The sequence below is a fragment of the Cibotium barometz genome, chromosome 39, assembly GCF_041138505.1.
Source record: "Cibotium barometz isolate CiBa-2024 chromosome 39, ASM4113850v1, whole genome shotgun sequence".
Lineage (NCBI taxonomy): Eukaryota > Viridiplantae > Streptophyta > Polypodiopsida > Cyatheales > Cibotiaceae > Cibotium > Cibotium barometz.
Genome location: NC_141084.1, coordinates 33,787,157 through 33,808,163, shown reverse-complemented (window position 1 = coordinate 33,808,163; position 21,007 = coordinate 33,787,157). Strand labels below are relative to the sequence as shown.

General features: G+C 49.2%; 1 protein-coding gene across 2 annotated transcripts in view; it reads left to right on the top strand.

Moving 5' to 3' along the window:
* LOC147616009 (5'-3' exonuclease family protein) overlaps positions 1-21,007 on the top strand; it is a 99,759-nt gene that overhangs the window by 21,880 nt on the left and 56,872 nt on the right. For both annotated transcript variants that reach the window (XM_086778636.1, XM_086778635.1), the window contains exons 3-9: positions 2,827-2,885; positions 2,997-3,056; positions 3,235-3,288; positions 3,670-3,718; positions 3,842-3,889; positions 3,975-4,040; positions 20,752-20,802. In XM_086778636.1, the coding sequence (XP_086634762.1) occupies positions 2,827-2,885; positions 2,997-3,056; positions 3,235-3,288; positions 3,670-3,718; positions 3,842-3,889; positions 3,975-4,040; positions 20,752-20,802 (387 nt within the window). The remainder of the gene's footprint in view (positions 1-2,826; positions 2,886-2,996; positions 3,057-3,234; positions 3,289-3,669; positions 3,719-3,841; positions 3,890-3,974; positions 4,041-20,751; positions 20,803-21,007) is intronic.

Below are 21,007 nucleotides of genomic sequence, written 5' to 3'. Positions count from 1 at the left end.
CTGGCCGGTGGCTGCAACTCCTGTCGGCCAGTATTAAATGCCCATGACTTCTGCAAAATAGCATTAAATGCTTCAAAATTCATGTGCGTTTTCCTATTGCTGGCTGACTACTGATCTGTGTTGCCTATGCTGGCCGATTGCTACTCTATATTGCTTATGCTGGCCACAAAGGCTGCCGGCTGAGAATAGGGGCTGGCCCATGCACCTAAGCTTACTTGTTGTATGCACCTAATGAACTGACTTAACATACCCTAATCCTCAGATGACCTAAATGCTTGTTCTCCAAGTGGGTTAAGGGACTGACCTTGACATCTAAGGCTGAGAGCTTGACCTACGTAGCTCGTGCCTGACATGTCTTGGACTGGGGCTCACAATGAGGTCATGGTGTACGACAAATATTCCTAGAAAGGTACTAAATTTATGTATAAGTATAGCATTGTTGATGAGCGAGTGTGTCACATTGCACCTCAGTGCATGGTGCATGTGACATGCCGGCACTTGGTGCGGATAGTGTCATGGAGAAGGTGAGCAAAAAGGGTATGGGAGGATGGTGTAGAGGCAAAAAAAGCTTCGGTGGTGAAGGCCAATTGGAGTGGTCACGGTGGTTGAGGCAGCTCAAGTAATAATGGAAGAGGGTAAAATGTCACAATCCTCCAGAAAACTGTGACATGCGGAAGGATTTTTGGGATGTTGTCTTGGAAGTATCAAGGGGCATGATGGACTCGCTCATGGAAGGGTGGTAACCTTGGTGAGTTATGTGAACTCATGGAAGGGTGGTAACCCTGGTGAGTTATTTGAACTCATGGGAAGGGCAGTTGCTCTGGTGAGTACTTGGATCCGGCACGGGCGGTGCCCGTGGTCGGGACTATTTTGGTGTACGAGATGGCAAGTTGGGAGATTCAGTCAAAATCATTGTGCCCAAGTATATGCATATGAAATGCACTTGCATGTGTGACTTGTTTTGTTGCTTGGACATTGCTTGGTATTTTGCTTGTGAATTTCCACGGGCATCGTGGACACTTGGACACCCCGTGGACGCGTATGTGCACACCTGTTTGGGACTAAGGTGGTGATTTTATGTGTTTTGCAGGTGGTAAGTGTGCACACTTACCTCTATCTAAATATTCTTGCCTTCTTTACTAAAGTTTATGGTTACAGGTTCAAACTCATTGCAATCTGGGCGGACAAACTTCTAAGTTATAAGTGAGTTCACATCAGGGTGGACTGTGATAATGTACCGAGGCCAATTATTAGTGATGGGCACCCAGGTGTATGGTTTAAATCCCTTGAGTTGCTAAAAGAGGCTGGAGGAGATATTTTTGAAGCCCACGAGTTGCTTTTCTGGGAACCTAGTGTGCTGGACAAGGCAGGGTTACTTGCAGGGTATGTAAGTTCTACACGTGGGGAGTCTAGAGTTGGTTAGAGAGAGAGCTGGTCGGCTTCTTCTACAGGTGGCACAGAGCTGCTGAATAGCAGATACAGGTGCCATAGAGCTGGTCGACTGCCTCTACAGGTGTCAAAGGGCTGGCTGACTTCATAAACAGCTGCTATGGGGCTGGTCGGCTGTGGTTTTTCTCTCCTTTTCTGCTGGTCGAATTGCTTACATGCCTCAGACAGCTAGTTGACTTGCATATAGGGTTCTTTAGGGCTGGTCGACACCTTCTTCTACTTCTGTACAGGCTGGCTGAATTGTTTTCAGCATAATTCTGGGGAGGATATCAAGGGTTTCCTTGGCCGAAACAGATACAGGTTTTGCTTGGCAACTATACTGCTTGCAGGTTGCTAAACGAACCTTGCTAAACGAATTGTTTTGGGACTGTCTGAACAGCAAGCAGACTGAATTCAGTCATGAAGACAAAGGGCGTCGTTCCGGCCAGCCTGGTGGAACTTTTGGGTTGCGAGGAAGTTTGAAACATAGCTGGTTGTGTGAACAGCTGTGTGGACAGCTTTAAGCTAGAGGGTGTGATTTGGTGCTGCGGTGGAGTAAGAACTCCCGGACACCTGCATCTTGTACAAGAAAATTACTCTGTTGGTAATAAAGATACCTTAGGGGGGGCTGGCCCAACTTCAGCCCCTAGTGCTGTGTCATGTGCAAGCTTGTCTATCGGTGATTACAGGATGTATATGCTCTTGATGTTCCTGACAGATGTATTGGAATATGTCTATGATGTGATGGATGCTGAATGAATGCTGTGTTTTGGCAATTAGTTTCTGTATTCACGTGCCTGCCTGTGACATATAAAGGTGGGTGAATGAGAGATGTTTGGGGTGAAGAGGGTTTTAGAATCTCAAAAAATTCCAAAACATTACAAAAAAGACCATAAAAACTCAAAACCAAAAAATCATAAACAGAACTTCGGTAGGCGATTCTGGTGCTTGATTAAGTGGTGTTCTTTTGTAATGATTGAGGTTGTAACATGTTTTAGAGTACAAATGATGCATTTTGTGTTTGTCCTATACTATACTTCTAGAGAATTTGCTAACATTTTGGTTTTTTTGGACCCCTACCCTCTTGTATGAAACATTTCAAAATGGCATGAAACATTATGAAACGTGTTTCATGAATGGCCTAGCAATCGTGTTATTAGTACTTTTTCTTGCACACATGCCCGCATTGACAGACAGACAGACACACTCTCACACACATAGAGTAGGGTTTCACTTACGAGTATGGTCTTCAAACTTTGGAAACTCTTAAGTCGAGCAGTAGTTGTAGTCATCAGTTAAGAAGTTCTTTCTTATTTAGATGGATTGTTGTAGGGACAAGTGTGTTTGTGTGTATACATTTAACTTGAAGTGGTTTTACATACTTAATTTTGGCGGCAGATTGTGGTTGGCCGCACAGGGACTGAAATGCTTACAAATGAGGCTGGTGAAGTCACAAGGTGAATGGGCAGTCTTTAGGATTTCTACATAATGTTTATAAATAATTACCTCTATCTAATGTTAGTTTGCTTCTGTTGGTTACTATAATACTTTTTAGTTGCTCTACACAGCCATTTGCAGGGTATGTTTACACGCACGATTCGGTTGCTCGAGGCTGGCATCAAACCTGTGTATGTTTTTTATCCTTTACTTACTCGCTGAAAGAGTTAACTTCTGGCAACATTATATATATATATATTCTTATTAGTTCCATTCTTTAGTTACAAATTTTTATTATTGGAATTTAGTAACAATTTTTTTTTGTTATAAGGGTGCAATTTTGGCTCAAGTAAATTTGCTTTGATATAGGTATGTTTTTGATGGCAAACCACCAGATTTGAAGAAGGCTGAGCTATCTAAGCGGTACAGTGTACTACCTTTAATATAATCAGAGTGATAGCCTGTAGGCCTTAGTGATACACTTTGAATCAAGGCCCATTTTAGCTTGATCAAGACAAAAAAAAGAGAAGAAAAGCTATTGAAGCTTTTAGGAGAAAGTCATACTTGTAGAAGTCAAAAGTTACATGTAGAGGCGCACCACACACCCACACACTTTTATCTAAACCAAATAACTCAATCTTTAACACACGCACACACACGCACGCGCACACAAGCAAATCTATTCACCCAATGGACGTGCATACAAAAGAGCTAATACCATTCATTACCATGACCTGAATCAACTTTCTGTAGTGTTTCCTACACTTGTTAACTTTTGTTTATGTTTTTTTGTCATGTTTTCAGTTTTTCGAGACGGGAAGATGCAGCTGCTGGTCTGGCTGAAGCAGTGGAGGTTGGGATTATCGTCATCTGCTATTTGCGAGTCTCGATTTTAAAGGATGTCAACAATGTTCTCGTTCTGGATAGCTACCTTTCTTCTCCCTTTATGATTGTCACTATTTCTTGTCTTGTGCAGACTGGAGACAAAGCTGAGATAGAGAAATACAGTAAGCGTACAGTCAAGGTCAGAAATAACGCTAGCCTTTTTTTTGGGTGCTTTGCTGAGTAGAATATCAGGCTGACCTTATACAAGTGGGGTTAATTTTCAGGTCACAAAGCAGCATAATGAGGACTGCCGCAAATTGCTACGCCTGATGGGAGTACCTGTAATCGAGGTCATCTATTGCTTTTCTCACAAATTTTTTTATTTGGAGAAAAAGATTGTTCTATAAGTAAAAAATTGGCAGCCCTAGGGCTAAGATGTACGAGCTCAGCACGGGAAAAATGCAGACGGCGGAGGGGTGTTTCCCTTCATGGCTGGCCGCTCTACGGGGGAAACTACCTCATACCGCATGTGCGGCCGGGGGGGGGGGGGGGGGGGGGGCGGCAGTGGGGGTGAAGAAGAACCAAATGTGCCAAGTAATGTTGCCGGCCTGATCAGTGAGAAAGTGAAAGAAGGCCTCTTGCCATCTACGCATGCGATCTGACCCGCCCTACAGCTTCCCTCACTGACCGTGGAAGGTATGAATGATGTCGGTCCAAATGGAGCGCATGGACTCAGCTGGAGTACCCTCGATCGCCTTGCTGCAATGGGCCCGCCAAATATGCCATGCAGCTATGCTGCTGATGATCCCCTATCTAGGGCTGGTTCTTGGAGACCAGGAGACCAGGGCTCTGCCGAACTGTCGGGAGTGGGAAGTGTATCAATCCTGCAGTGTGTGTGGGAGAAACAGGAAGAATTAGGGTTAGGTTAAGAGTTCATGTGTGGGAGACATACACAGAGAGAACAAGGGAGAGAGAGAGAGAGAGTTGTGGGGATAAGTCAACTCATGAGGCATGAGTGTGTGACTCCCCTATCACACATGTATATTGCACTAGTACACATAGTGCACTTAGTACATTAAAAGTACTAAGTGTACTATGTACTATAACTTATGGGCTTGTACACACTATAAGGGTGGGCATAACGCCTTTACCCCAACAACCTCCCACTTAAAGGCAAAGTGCCCTTAAATGAAGGAAAAGAAAAATCAGCATGTACATGATAATATACAAGGCCATATCAAGGCTGAAACTGGCCTCATCCAATGCCCATCAAGTGTCTGCAATGAGCAAACCGCTCGGGAGGCAAACTCTTTGTCAACAGATCAGCCGGGTTGTCATCCGTATGAATCTTAACAAGCTGAATTTGCTTGTTCTCTATCACCTCTCTGATGAAGTGATACTTCACATCCACATGCTTCGTCTTTGCATGAAAAACAGGGTTCTTTGCCAACTGAATGGCACTCTGACTGTCACAATGCAACAATGGAATATCCCCTGTATAACCCAAATCAACCACTAACCGAGATAGCCATAATGCCTCCTTGCAAGCCTCTGTGGCTGCAATATACTCGGCCTCTGTAGTAGATAAGGCTGTGCACTTTTGCATCCTGGATATCCATGACACAGCACCTCCTGTGAATGTAAACACATAACCGGTAGTAGACTTCCGGTTATCTGGATGACCGGCATAATCCGAATCCGTGTAACCATGCACTAATGCATCCTGTTTGCCAAAGCAAATGCACATATCCTGTGTGCCCTTCAGGTATCTCATGACACCTTTCACTGCTTTCCAATGCTTCTTGCCAGGGTTGGCCATGTATCTAGAAACCACTCCCACTGCAAATGCAATGTCCGGCCTAGTAGCAACCATGGCATACATGAGACTGCCACAAGCTGAAGCATACGGAATCTTGGCCATATCAGCCCTGTCTCTATCTGACTGTGGGCTGTCCATAGCATTGAGTTTCACATATGGAGGCAAAGGAGTACTAGTCTTCTTCCCCCCGTCCATATTGAACCTCTGCAAGACTTTGCCAATGTATTCCTTCTGAGACAAATACAACACATGCTGATTTCTATCCCGAAGTATCCGCATACCCAAGATGTGATTAGCATCACCCAAATCCTTCATATTAAAGGTTTGATGCAGCCTCTGCTTCAAGGCATCTATCTCTTTACGAGATTTCCCGGCAATCAACATATCATCAACATACAAGATGAGGATCAATAGACTGCCATCCAAAGCTTTCTTGGTGTACAAGCAGTGATCTATGTCACTTCTCCTGAATTTTTGAGATTTCATGAATGTATCAAATTTATGATACCATTCTCTTGGTGCCTGTTTGAGTCCATAAAGACTCTTTTTCAGCTTGCATACAAGCTTCTCCTTTCCACTCACTGCATAACCCTCTGGCTGCTGCATATATATCTCCTCATGGAGATCACCGTGAAGAAAAGCAGTCTTCACATCCATCTGAATCAAGTCCAGATCATCATGCGCAACCAAAGCCAACATAGCTCTAAGTGTGGTCATTTTGATCACTGGAGAGAAGATCTCCTCAAAGTCCACACCATATTCCTGCTTGAAGCCCTTAGCCACTAACCTGGCTTTGTATCTTGGCTTTGCATCATGTGTAACTTTGAGCCTGTATACCCACTTGCAAGGCAAAACCTTCTTGCCTGCAGGCAAATGCACCAACTTCCATGTTCCATTTTTGTGCAGAGAATCCATCTCTGACTTCATAGCACGCTCCCAAAGAGCCTTGTCTGCCCTCTGTAAAGCCTCCTTATAACATGAGGGCTCCCCACAGTCAGTAAGCATCAAGTAGTCAACCCCTGGAACAAACCTGTCAGGGGCTCTGGAGGGTCTTGTGGACCTCCGTACCCAATGACCATCATTTGCAGGTTGCTGTCCAGCCTGCATATCACCCATTGGTGGCTCCTGTTCCATGCCATAAGGCTGAAAAATCATGCCCGGTATCTCCTCTAACTGTGGTATATCCATAGGGATATCTTCTGCCATCTCTGGCTGTCCATTTGGACCATTTTCAGCACCATTTAAGGGCTGGTTTTCCTGCTGTAATGGCTGATTTACAGCTCTTTGTTGTTGTCCATGATGTCCATCATCATCAAAGATGACTCTGCCAGCCTCCTGTTGCCTTGCAGGCTCCTTATACATGCATGTTTCATCAAAAATGACATCATTGCTGCGTATAATCTTTCTATTCACGGGATCCCAAAGTCTATACCCCATTTCACCTCTGTCACCATATCCTAGGAATATGCATTTGTGAGACTTAGGATCAAGTTTGGTGCGCATTTCCCTGCGTATGTGCACGTACGCAACGCAACCAAACACTCTCAAGTGCTTGTATGACGGAGGCTTCCCTGTCCATACTTCTTCTGGCACTTTCCCACCAAGCCTCGTGTTAGGTGACCTGTTTATAAGGTGAACGGCTGTCATAACAGCTTCAGCCCAAAAACCATGAGGTAACGCAGCATGTGACAACATAGAACGGACCTTCTCCTGAATGGTCCTGTTCATCCTCTCTGCTGTCCCGTTTTGTGGAGGATCATAAGGAGTAGAGAGCTCCCTCTTGATGCCTTTAGCATCACAAAAGTCCTGAAACTGTTTGGACATATACTCTCCACCATTGTCGGAACGCAAAGCCTTCAGTGTTTTGCCAGTTTGATTCTCAACATGAGCAACAAACTTCTGAAACACTGAGAATGTATCACTCTTCAAACGAAGAGGATAGACCCACACCTTGCGTGTGGCATCATCAATAAAAGACACAAAGTATTTTGCCCCTCCCAAAGAAAGCTGAGGCATCTCACATACATCTGTATGCACAAGCTCTAACTGAGCATTTTTCTGTCCAAGAGCTTTCTTGTGGGGGCACTGTAGTTGCCTACCATATATACAATGCTCACAAAACTGAAAACTTGAAAACTTTAGAGAAGGCAAGTAACCCAAACGAGACAATTGCTCCATTCCCTTGACACTCGTGTCCCAACCGGCTATGCCACATAGAGATTTCCGGCAGCTCGGTTGCATTTACATTAGCATGGTGACAAACACCTGCATGCATAAAGTAAAGAGTGTCCACCTTAGAGCCTCTGGCAACAACCAGTGAGCCCTTACTAATTTTCCACTTTCCACGACCAAATGTGGTAACATAATCAACATCATCAAGTTGTCCAGTAGAAAGCAGATTCTTCTTGATCTCAGGCACATGCTTGACATCATGGAGCATAAGCTGTGAGCCATCTGAAAACACAAGCCTCACATCACCCCTTACTAATTTTCCACTTTCCACGACCAAATGTGGTAACATAATCAGCATCATCAAGCTGTCCAGTAGAAAGCAGATTCTTCTTGATCTCAGGCACATGCCTGACATCATGGAGCATAAGCTGTGAGCCATCTATTTTTCGCTCGCTGAAGCTCCCCGCCTCACCCTGCTCTGCGCACCGTCGCTCCCCCCCCCTCCTCGCGCCTGTTTGCCTTCCGCCCCCCGCTTGCTTCCCTCTGCTCGCCGCTGCGCCCCCCCTCTCCTTCTTCGCTGCTGCGCCGCCCCCCCTCCTTCCTCGCCGCTGCCCCCCCTCTTCGCCATTTCGCCACCCTCCCCCCGCTGCCGCCTGTTCGCCTCACCCCCCCCGCTGCCGCCTGTTCCCCCCCGCTGCCGCCTGTTCGCCTTCCCCCCCCCCGCTGTCGCCTGTTGCCATCCCCCCCCCCCCCCGCTGCCGCCTGGTCGCCCCCCCGCCTTTTCGCCTGCTCTCGCCGCCTCCTATCAGCAGCGCCCCGCCTCCCTCCTCCTCCTCGCGTTGTCGCCGCCCCCCCCCTCTGGGCCTTTCCTCTTTTCGCCGCCCCCCCCTTCCCTGCTTCTCACCCCTTGGGGGTTTTTGTGTTTTTTCCCTCTTCGTCTTCCATCCTTCCGCCTCTTGGTGTGCAGCCCGCTTCTTGCAGGTTTTCCGCTTTCGCCTCGCCTTCGCTTGAGCTTCAGACTCTGATGGAGACTCCTCCCGCCTCGTCTCAGAGGGACTCTTCCGCAGCCCCCTCGCCCGCCACCGAGGTCCTCCCCATCAGGCTTTCTCTTTCGCCGGAAGAGGAAGCGAGCCTCACCGCAGAGGTGGAACGCCTTCAGGCTCACTCCACCATCTGCCGTATAGTCGGCACTCGCCCCAGCAGAGGGGAGATCAGGGATCTACTTCAGGCTCGCCTTCTTGCAGATGTGGGCAAGATCCTTGATGTACAGCTCTTGGGCCGGGGACATTATCAGATCGAGTTCGAGGCCGCCCAGAGCGTTGCCAAGGTCATTGCCATGAGTCCTCTGGATATCAGGGGTGCTCGGGCTTTCTTCAGGCCTTGGCAGCATGGATTTGACCCAGCTGCGGCGGAGCAGGGAGAGCGCCTCTTCCACATTACAGTTTGTTTCCCTGGTCTCCGCCGGGAGTATCTTCCGCTCCTCTCCAGGCTCGGAGCACTGGTGGGCTCGGTTCTTGAGACGGGCCCCTCAGCAGCTTCAGTGGTGGCCAGAGCAGCTGGGCTACCTTCGGTCAGAGTGTTAGTATCTGACATCTCCTCCCTTCCTAAGGTCATTCAGCTACCTAGGATAGGGGGGGGGTGGATAGATCAGAGAGTGGAGTTCTCGGGGCTCCCGAACCAGTGCTTCATTTGCAGGCAGGTCGGTCATTTGGCCAAGGCCTGCCCTCGCAGGAGACCTCGGCCCTCACCACAGCAGCAGGCCACGGATGGCCCGCCCACAGATTCGGCTCGGCAGGCTGCCTCAGGGACACCTGCTCAGGCCACAGAGACCTCGGAGTGGCAGCCTGGACAGGGGCGCCGTCGAGGGAGACAGCCACCGCAGCACGCCCAGGTACCGCTGCAGCAGCAGCCACAGTCTCAGCCTCACTGGGTTCCCGTGAGGAACAGATTTGCTCCCCTTCAGGAGGAGACCCCTGCAGCGACCGAGGACCAGGAGATGCCAGCTCCCCCTCCTTCACCTCCTCCACACCCATCCCCTCCCACCGCCTCGCTTCCACCATCGCCTCCTCCCGCCCCCGCTCCGGTCTCGGCAGCGGCTCCCTCTCCTCCTCCCTCGCCTCCCCCTCCTCCCCCTCCGCCCGCCTCGCCTTCCCGGGAGGTCCTGGCAGCTCCCTGGCGCTCACCTGCAGTCCGGAGGGCGCTGAGCACTGACCTCGCTCGAGCATCACAGAGGAGACCTATGCCGATTAGGGCCTCACGGATTTCTTCTATTCGTAGTCGGCTGAGTCGCCTCGGCATTCGACAGCGCTCGGCGGCGTTTGATTATACCTTCACACGGCTTTTTGGAGCAGAGGGCCCCCATGAGCCAGCACCCATCCGAGTGCATGTAGTGATACCTCCGGCCCGCGGGGAGGAGGCACTAGACTCAGCAGTGGCCTTCTCGTTCCCTCTATGTGGACCTTGTGACCGGGAGTGGACTCTAGAGCTCGCTCTCAGCACGTTGAAGACTCAGGCAGTTGAGTTTTCACATCACATGAGCGATTTGGAGGTTACAGATGTGCTAGGCCGACTTTGGGAGTTGGCTCATTTTGTCTTGGATCCCGAGGGTGTGGATACATCCGGGATTCGACATTTGGTCGTGCGCATAGTTGCAGATTTGGCGCGCGACCCAGGATATGTGAGCATTCACGAGGTTACTATGTCAGAGCAGGAGGCAGTCGCCATGGGTCACAGCCACTGGCGCCTGATCCGGGATTCTTGCAGTACACCGGGTGGGCAGACTCGCAGCCGTTCGGATGGGGACTACTCTCCATCCAAGCCGCTTGCGAAGGCCCGCCGTACGGCTGAGACAGCATCCACCTCAGTAGGACATCCATGAGGATCATCTCATGGAATGTACAGGGCCTTGGCGGAGCACACTTTATACGCTATCGAGGCTGCTTGAGGCAGGAGCTACAGAGATGTCTGGTTGGTGGCAGCATTGACATTCTGATGATGCAGGAGCACCACTTGGGTGAGAGCAGGATCCGGAGATATGGTTCGGTGATGCCTGGTAGATGGGACACTTTCTGGTCTGCAGGGTTTGGTCCGTTGGGTGGACAGGGAGGAGTATGCATGGTTATTGCGGATGCATGGCGGCAGGCCATTGTGGACCGAGGGATCATTGTGCCTGGTAGAGCACAGTATGTCATTCTGAGGATGCATGATGAGCTATTGGGTGTGCTCAACATCTATGCGCCCAATCATGCTAGTGCCAGAGCAGAGTTCTGGACTCAGGTTACAGATGCATTGCCAGAGGCCGCACATTGGTGTGTTGGGGGAGACTTCAACATGCTTGAGGACCCGGCAGATAGGGTGGGAGGCAGTCATGTTACAGTGCACGGCACGGAGCTTGCAGCTTGGGACCGGTTTTGTATGACACTGAGGATCACTGATGCATGGCAGCATGGGGCTTTCTCCCGGTCTCAGGACAGTCTTAGTTTCTCTCGGTCGGATCGCCGGCAGGGAGGGACTAATCTATCTCGGATTGATCGCTTTTATGTGGGCGATTGGTTGGGGGAGCGAGGGGGCTCCGTCGGCATTCTTGCTGGCACCTCATTTTCAGATCATGCGCCAGTTATACTGACTTTGGAGGAGGGGACACGGGAGCCCAGCTTGCAGTTGAGGATCCCAGAGAGGGTACTTGCAGACCCCAGTCTCGCTGAGGACATTGAGAGGATCTGGCATGATAGTCAGTGCTCTGACCAGGATGCAGCGGGCCAGTGTGCCCAGGGACTCATTGATCTTAGCTCTTTTCTACACGCTGCAGCTTTGACACGACTGGGAGAGATTCGCGAGCGGGAGCAACGGCTGAGACGCAGCCTTGCTTCGCTACAGCGCCTTCAGGAGCAGCAGCCTGCATGTGAGTGGGTGGCGTCCCAGCTGAGCCAGGCACGCCAGGAGGTTAGAGAGGCAGAGGAGCAGAGACATGAGTTTTACTATCGTCGTCAGGCCTCTCAGTGGACGCAGCTTGGTGATAGAGTGACTGGGGAGTTTTTTGAGATCACTGGACCCCGTCATGCGCGAGCAGGGGTTCGCCAGCTTGCTAGACCGGATGGATCGATAGCTACTGAGCTCGGGGAGGTCAGAGCCATTGCCACTGCTTTTTATCGTGACTTGCTTTCAGCGGAGCCAGCCACTGAGAATCGAGATGTATGCAGACAGACTGTGTGGGCCCATGTGCAGAGGAGGGTCACAGACCATATGCGCACAGTTCTAGGTGCGCCTCTGTCAGAGATTGAGCTTGCCGAGGCCTTGAGGGTCCTGCCGCGACATAGTTGCCCAGGGGAGGACGGACTGACGCCGGCCTTTTTTATGCGCTATTGGGACCTTTTGGGGCCAGGCCTCCGCAGGGGCTTTCAGCATGTTTTGGACACTGGGGTGATGCCGCAGAGCTTTTCAGAGGGCTTGATCTATCTTATCCCCAAGGGGGAGGGAGTATCGGATGACATTCGGCATTGGAGGCCTATTACGATCCTCAATACTGTATACAAGGTCTTGGCAAAGGCCTTGAGTTTGAGGATCCAGCCCTTCCTGGGGGAGTTGATTCATGCTACTCAGACAGGATTTGTCAAGGAGCGCAGTATCCTTGACAACATCTTTACTTTCTGGGAGGCGACGGCCCGAGCTAGGTTTCTTGGCGAGGACTTGGTCGTGATGCTTCTCGATTTTGAGAAGGCATACGATAGAGTTGATTGGGGATTCTTAGAGGGCACTATGCTACGCCTGGGCTTTGAGCCAGGATGGATCAGAGGGGTGGCAGCTTTGTATTCCACAGCTCGCAGCCAGGTGCTGATTGCAGGAGGTCGGGGGCCGAGTTTTGAGCTGACCAGATCAGTCCGTCAGGGGTGTCCTCTCGCCCCTTTCCTTTTTCTCTTCTTTGCGGAGGCTATGAGTATGTATTTGACGGCAGAGGAGGTTGGTTTGAGAGGACTTCAGCTCCCAGTCCGGGGGGAGGATTTGCTTGATGCTGAGTTTGCAGACGACACGGGCTTATTTTTGCATGGCCAAGAGGCCAATCTTATTCGGGCAGAGCAGTCGCTCCAGGTTTTTAGTGCAGCTTCGGGAGCATTGATCAATTGGCGCAAGACAGTGGCCTTTTGGATCAGTAGTGCTCCCACTCCGGCATGGAGTCCGGACCCCGGTTTTAGATGGATTCCTCCCGGCACAGCAGTGCGGTATTTGGGATGCCAGATTGGCCTCGATTTGTCACCTGAGCAGCAGATTGCCCCGCTTCTTCTGAGCATTCGGAAGAAGCTATTGTATTGGAGTACAGCTCGACTATCCTTGGCTGGGAGGGTGGTGGTGGCAAATCAGGTGCTGTTAGCGACCATGTGGTACATTACGTCTTGCTGGATTTTTTCGAGCTCTTGCATCAGCCAGGTACAGAGGCTGATCAGGAACTTTCTGTGGTCTGGGCGGGACGGTCAGCCAGCTCGGGCAAAGGTTGCATGGGCAGTTATTACACTCCCGCTGGCTCAGGGCGGTTTGGGCATTATAGATCCAGTTGATCAGAGTAGAGCCTTATTGGGGAAGCTTATTGTTCGGGGGTTGCTTCCAGGCGCTGAGCCTTGGAAAGAGCTCCTCTTGCAGCGATTGCAGGCCCGGGCGCCTCCTGCAGGGGGTACTTGGGCACCAGAGATTCGCTGGATATTCATAGAGATGAGGAGGACAGGCCTCAGTAGAGGATGGGAGGACAGATTTGCTTTGAGTATCCTGAGAGCTTGGGAGTTGCTGAGACCGGGGCTCTCTCAGCGGCCTCCGTCTTGTGTTGAGGAGCGGGCCAGGCAGCCGCTCATCTGGAGCCCAGCGGTTCGTACAGAGCAGGGTCATATGCTGGGTTCTCGGCCTCGTCTAGCCTGGGGACCTTTAGCGGCAGGCCCAGCTCGTAGTTTTGGAGACTGGCAGGCTTTCTGCAGTCTACCAGAGGAGACCCAGGTGGAGAGGCTGAGTCACTTCAGAGGGGGGTTGATTATGCGGGATGATATTCAGGAGGCACTTTCAGAGGAGTGGTTCACACCTCTCGAGCCAGTGGCCCCACGGTGGATGGGTGCCTTCACACAGTTGGAGATCCTGATTGCTGTCAGAGATAGCACTGAGGATGGCAGATGCCTCTATTATGAGATTCAGGATGAGGGCCGACTCCAGAGAGTGGAGGTGGAGTCGCCCTTGGTTGCAGAGTGCACCTTTCAGAGGATTCGGGTAGTAGCTGCCGCTTCTCGGAAGTGGCATATTGACCCCGACCCTGCTGACGTGCTCCCGGATTGGCGTATATGGGCATATGCAGCACGCCCCTTGGCCCGGCTACAGTGGGACCCCGGAGAGTACGAGTGGCATGATCCTTATGCATCCCTTGAGGCCACAGAGATCACTTTTTTCCAGTATACTGTTCGGCTGGGACGGCATATTTTGACGGCGAGGAGGACGGTTTCTCCAGCGGCAGCTGGGCATTGGCGATTGCAGGGACTATCACAGGAGTTCCTGGAGGATTTCTGGGCTCGACTCTGGGCTAGTCGACAGGTCCGCAGGATCTCGGCTTTTCAGTGGCTGGTCGCCCACAGGGGCTCAGCAGTTGGCACTTGGCTTGTTTATAGCGGTCTTCCGGCGGCCTGCGTCCGATGCGGCCACCCTATGGAGACACAGAGACATTGCCTTTGGGACTGCCCTCAGGCACAGCAGATCTGGCTGCGGATGCTGCGTATTCTAGCCCCCCTCTCTCCAGAGGGTATGTTTACGTGGGGTGCCGCTGCTTGGTCGACTTTGTCAGGGCCTGCTATGGGCTATGAGATGGAGCAGGGCAGTCAGGCCATCAGATTTATTAGGGGCCAGCCTCGCCTGGTTCCGGCACCGGATTTCTCGTCCGACAGCTGGACACAGGAGAGGGATTTACGATGGGAGCTCCTCAGCAGCCTCACCATCTGGTTCACCTGGAGGGCCCGGTGCTTCACGGCCTTTGAGGGGAGATTAGAGCCACCAGCAGAGACTGTTCGGGGGATTTGGCAGGAGTTGATCCACACCCTGCGAGGACAGTACGACCGCATCCGGGGAGACTCGGATGAGGCGATTTTACGGCGCCAGGCCTTTCATACCACTTGGCGCTGCGGCCCGTTCTACACCCTACACACGGGATCCCCCCGTTGGCACTACAGGCCACCTGTTTGGCTCTTCCCCCCCCCCCATTGTATGATTTAGCCGCTCAGTCCTTTAGACTGATGCTTGTATTTTGCAGCACCTAGGGAGAGTCTCCCGGGCTGCCATGATGTATTCACTGCTCTTCTCTCTGTTAGGAGCAGGAGAGATCTCTTTTGTAGCCCTACGGGCGTTTTTTTCTACATAACTAATGAAAGGATCTTTTCTCGGAAAAAAAAAAAAAAAAAAAGCTGTGAGCCATCTGAAAACACAAGCCTCACATCACCTCTGCCAAGAATCTTGCATGCATGGTTATCACCCAAATAAACCACTCCTTCATTGCCAGCAGTATACCTGACAAACAAGTCTCTGCAACCTGTGACATGAAAGGAGGCACCTGAATCAATGATCCATGAGTGCATACCATGACCACCTGTAAGAAGTGAATGGGCATCAAGTGAAGACGTAAATAGGACCTCATCCTCACTGCCACCTGCATGTGACAGATTGATTTCTTCAATCTTGACTCCACTTTTGCCCTTTGGCTTTACATCTTTGGCTTCATCCTTGTCTTTGTCTTTGCTTTTTCCCTTTTCTTTTTGATCATTTTTCCATTTGTAGCATTGCTTTTTAATGTGTCCCTTCTTGCCACAATAATGGCATTCCAAATCCTTTTTGGAGCGAGACTTGCTCCTTCCCCTTTCTTGGCTTTTCCCCCTTTGCTGGGATCTCCCACGTGCATTCATTGCATTGGACTTTCCAACAGAGTTGTTTTTCCTGTTCATCTCTTCTTGAAGAAGAGCATCCTCAACATCTGCATATGACAGCATAGCATGCGAATTGCTAGTGGCTGTCCTGAATGTGTCCCAACTCTCTGGCAAAGTGCATAACAGAAAAGTGGCTTTGAACTCATCGTCCATTGCCAACTTTTGATTAATGACCTGGCTGACAATACCATTAAACTCATTTAGATGGGCTGTCATAGACACCCCTTCCTTCATCTGAAGACCTATGAGTTTCTTCAACCAATACACTTTGCTTGAGGCACTTTGTTGGGCATACAAGTCCTGCAATCTCTGCCACATTCCCCAAGCTGTCTTCTCTTCACGAATGCTGAAAAGTAATGAGTCTGACACAGACAACATGATAGTAGATCTTGCCAGCTCATCCATATCTTCCCACTCTTCAGCAGTAAGAGAAGCGGGCATTACACCCCCAAAGAAAGGCTTGTGCTGCTTTTTCTGGAGCAACACATTGTAGCACTGGGTTTGCCAAATATCATAATTATGCGAGCCTTCAAGCTTCTTGATGTGAAGCAATGAAGAGCTCTCACCTGTGGTTGCCATAGCAATAAGCAACCTGTCAATGCCTGACTCCCTGCAAAATGTGCAAACACTGCACCAAAAGCACACAAAGTGCTCACAGTTTTTCTCCCAAGCTTTATCTCCCATTGCGGAAGCAAGAATGCAACTTTTCTCCCACTTTATGTGATGAAATCACCAAAATCTGGTTGCTGCAGATTTTGGACAGCACCTTAAATGTGCTCTGTTGCCCTTCCAAAGTACTGTACAGCAGTACCAAGTGCTCACCTGTGATGTACCAAACCTGTACCGGCAAGTACAGCAGCTGAAATTGAACCTTTTGGTCACTCAAAACAATGTACAGCCATGCCAAAACTTGCACAAAGCTGTGCCAAATCTGTACCAGCAGGTACAATAGCAATAAATGCTCTCTTGGCTGTCCAAATGAGTGAAAATCAGACTTTTACAGTCCTGTACACTGCATACAACAGTCCCGAACAGAAATTGGGCAAAAGCCCCTTGACTGCGAGCTGATTTTTGAGGATTCAAGGCATAAATGTCTTGCCTGCTGCTTTGCCAAGCTCAACAAGCATACAAACTTGAAAAGCCCCTTGATTTAAGATCAATTTTTGATCATACATGGTACATTGACGCACATGAAGGCATCCAGAGTGTTCACGATGCTTCCCCCTGGCCACATATACATCAAATACATGAAAGCCCCTTGATTCACAGGCACATTGAGTGCTTGTAAGGCATCAGCACATTATCCACAGCATCAAATGCGATCGCCTGCATCAAATCGGCACAAAAGTCCCTTGATTTGCACTGCAATTTGCTGCAATTTTGCCCAAATGTACGATTTTTCACATCATACAGCATGTATGAGTGCTTAATTGCACAATTACATCAAAAGCCCCAAATTTCGACATCCAATTTCCTGCAAATTGATCCTGATTGTGACCAATTTCTTGTAAATTGATCCTGATTGTGACCAATGTCACCCAATTTTGCCAATTTTGCTCAAAATTGAGCAATTCGACACCTGTATCTGCTCAATTGTTGATTGTACTTGCTCAATTGCAAATCCCAAAAAAAATTGAGGAAAATACCTTGTAATTTTCTGATTTTTCTCTGATTTGCAGGCGGGTTTTTGTTGTTGCAGGAAAAGAGGGGTTGATGATTGCTGCTTCTGTTCTGTGCAGGTGAGGGGGGCGAAACTTGCTGATGTTGATGATGTTTGACGTAGAGGAGAAGGTGACGTGAAGGGGCGTCTGCTGCTCAGCGTTGCTTTTACGTGTTATGGGTGAGCGTGGAACTCACGCGGGCTACAGCCGGGCAGAAAACCCAACTCGTCACCGGCGTCGCCTTCGTCGCTTGCACTTCGCAGCCTTATGGTAGGTAAAGGAGTACACTTAAGGTTCTCGCAGGCCTCCTCGCTATCCTTTGCCACGTATTCGCCTAGCGCCAGCCTTGTGGACCAGCCGATGCTTCTTCGCTCGCCTAGTAGTTGTGTTGACGCCTAGCCAGCCGACGCTTCTTCGCTCGCTGCTTTCGCTCAACGCTCACTCACGCGCTAATACGTGTTCTTGTGTTTCGCTTTGCTTCGCCGTGCTGCTTTCGCCTAGCGCATCTACGCCCATCGCTACACGCTTGTAGTCGACAGCTCGGGTGGCGCCTGACACGCCTGCGTGTTCACTTGCCTACGTCAAGCGATAGCGGCCAGCCTGTTCAAATTGCAGCTGCCTTGTCCTCAGCAACATGAAAGAAGAAAATCCCACTTCTTTCTCCTCGAAGGAACTGAAGGCTCTGATACCAGTTGTGTGGGAGAAACAGGAAGAATTAGGGTTAGGTTAAGAGTTCATGTGTGGGAGACATACACAGAGAGAACAAGGGAGAGAGAGAGAGAGAGAGAGAGAGTTGTGGGGATAAGTCAACTCATGAGGCATGAGTGTGTGACTCCCCTATCACACATGTATATTGCACTAGTACACATAGTGCACTTAGTACATTAAAAGTACTAAGTGTACTATGTACTATAACTTATTGGCTTGTACACACTATAAGGGTGGGCATAACGCCTTTACCCCAACACAGTGAGAGAGCTGGAGGGCCTGCCCACCTACTGTCTCCTTGTAGAAAAGAGCAGGGCTGGCCTCAATAACCCAGCCTATTGCCCCTTATGTGATAGTACGCGGCATGGACCGCCGATGTGTATAGGTGAAGGATCCTCTGCCAAACCAGTTGTGCTTTGGGACAGTCCCAAAGGCAATGCCATTTCGACTCCATGGGGTGGCTCCATTGCACTCACTGTGCTGGCCGTCCTCCAATGGCCGACCAGGTGCCGATGAATGAAGCTGCGGTGGGCTAAGTGCCAGAGGAAGAGTGTGACCTTCCTAGGCTGATAAATATCCCACAGCCGCCTCCAAAAATCTCCTAGGAAGTGGGAAGAGATGCCCTGGGATGCCGATGAACAGCTGCCGCGGGGATAATATCAATCTCATGTATCTGGATCCTGCGATCCATCTTGGCCGAGTTATGATTGTGCTTTATTTTGACGATTTTATCATCATCGATGGTGCCGAGGTAATTGTTGAGCATGTTGCCAAGCGGAGTCAACATCCAGCACCCCCATGCCATGGAGTATCCAACAACCCCAGCACCAGAGCATTGTGAGATAGAGAGTGAATGGTAGGAGCCCTGTTGTGCATGAGGTGGTAAAACACCTTGCCTTCCTACCTCTGAACTCCTTTTGAGTATTTAAGAATTTAAGACTTTTATGGTCAAATAATACTTCAAGATTAGAACCATACAAAAAATGATGTCACTTTTTAAGAGCATGCACAATGCAATTATTTTTCATAAGTTGAATAGTTACTTTGATCTTTGTCCAACTTTTTATTTTCAAATGCAACTAGCCTTCCCTTCTACAATAATACTGCTCTTACAAAAAAATTACTAGCATTTGTTTCCAATACAAATGGTTCATTTAGATCCACTATTTGCAAAATAGGAGCAGTAGCTATTGCTACTTTTAATTTTTCAAAACTAGTTTGTTGATCATGAGTCCAACTAAATTGTTTTCCTTTTCCTTTCCACCTCTCCTCGTGAACCAGGCTAACTGTTTTGGTCCTCCTGCATGAGGTTTGATGGATCCCAAGGCTGAAGGAGTCAACACTATATCTGGAGGGGAGATTGGTTGGCCCAGCAAGTGGGCAGGATTCCACGGAAGCAGGAGCGGGTTCTCCTTTTTGGTCGGTTGGCCCAGCAAGTGGGCAGGATCCCACGGAAGCAGGAGCAGGTTCTCCTTTTTGCCCATCCCAAGCTCTCTGTGCACCCTTGTAGGCAGTCCTCCTCCCCCCTGCCCCATTGCATGTGAGGTGTGCATGCCCATGATCTTGTTCGAGGGCCAGATTTCTACTTACCTCTGTGAAGATTGATGGACAGGATACTTGTCTTTTTTAATATATGAGTTCAAATACACTTCTATACTTATTGTGTTGAAGACATCTGTGCTATTTCTGGTGGCAAGCAAGCAGGGAGCTTTGTTCAGTAACAGCCAAGGAAGTTGGGATTTTGGTCTCAGCAAATGACACTTGTCCATCTCTTGTCATAGACATCCCCCTTGTGCAGAAGCCTGTATTGATTCTTTACCTCACTTAGGGGATAACTCTTTGATCTGCAGCCAAGGCATAAGTATTAAGAAGCCTTCATGGTAGAATAGAGTGGCTGAAGATTCATGCTGGATAGTTACAATCTAGGAGCAATGACAATACTGCCGCTTTAATCAACTTTTGAGGTCCAGTGGGATGACGCTGACCTTCATATGAAATGTCCTTGGGCTGGGTGGGCAGATGTCATAAAACGTTGGTAAGGTTTGAGATTTTGTGAGCCGTAGCAGGTTGCGAGGTGGATATTCTACTCCTCTAGCCACAATTGAAAGGCTAGAGTAACGCTGAACACATGAAAGATTAATGCTAATCAAAACTGAGCCAGGTACAATAGAGAAGGAGATATAGACCTAATCTACTGTATATTGCAAAACATGAATATTTACTCCCGTGGTTCATCAGAGAGCCCATTTCATCAAAGCTTTCCTCTTGCTTTGCAGCCATTTCATGTCATGCATAATGGCGCCTTTATTGGTCGCTGAAACAACAGGCTTTGTGCACCAATGACAAGCGGTTGAGGCAGCCAATTTCACAAAGTATGCAAGCATAGCCTTGGATCCTTTTGCCACCCATATGTCTTTGTATAGGTATCTTTTTTTTTTTTGGGGGGGTGGGGCGGGGGGGGGGGGGGTTGGGGGGTTTCATCTTACAATTTCAAGAACCTGATTGGTTTTACTTAATATTAGCATGTTTTAGTTCAACTAATGTTTCTCTTTAAGAGTACAGCTAGCTGGTTCTTACTTTCCATTAAATCTCAAGCTCGTGTGTCGAAATTGGTTACTGCCACAATTCAGGCCCCTCCCCCCCACCCCATAAAAAAATTAAAATAAAAACAAAGCTTGTGTCTAAATATTGATGAAGGCTTTTGCAAGTTTAAGATGCTTCTTATTTAGACATTTTTTGAAGGTATTTTTTTGGGTGAAATTTTCAGGCGCCTGGGGAAGCAGAGGCTGAATGTGCAGCATTATGCAAGTCTGGAAAGGTCTGGACTCTTGTTGTGTATGATTGCTTGTTGGAAAAGTCTGGCTATTCTTTATGCCGAGGAAGAACCCTTTTTTGGCCCTTTCTTTGGGCTGGTGAAAGTGTAATTTAAAGAGGAACAACATGTGTATGTGTGTGCAAACGCTTTTTTCCTAGAACTCACAAAGTCTTATAATTTGTGATAATATGGGGTTCGTGGCTTTGTA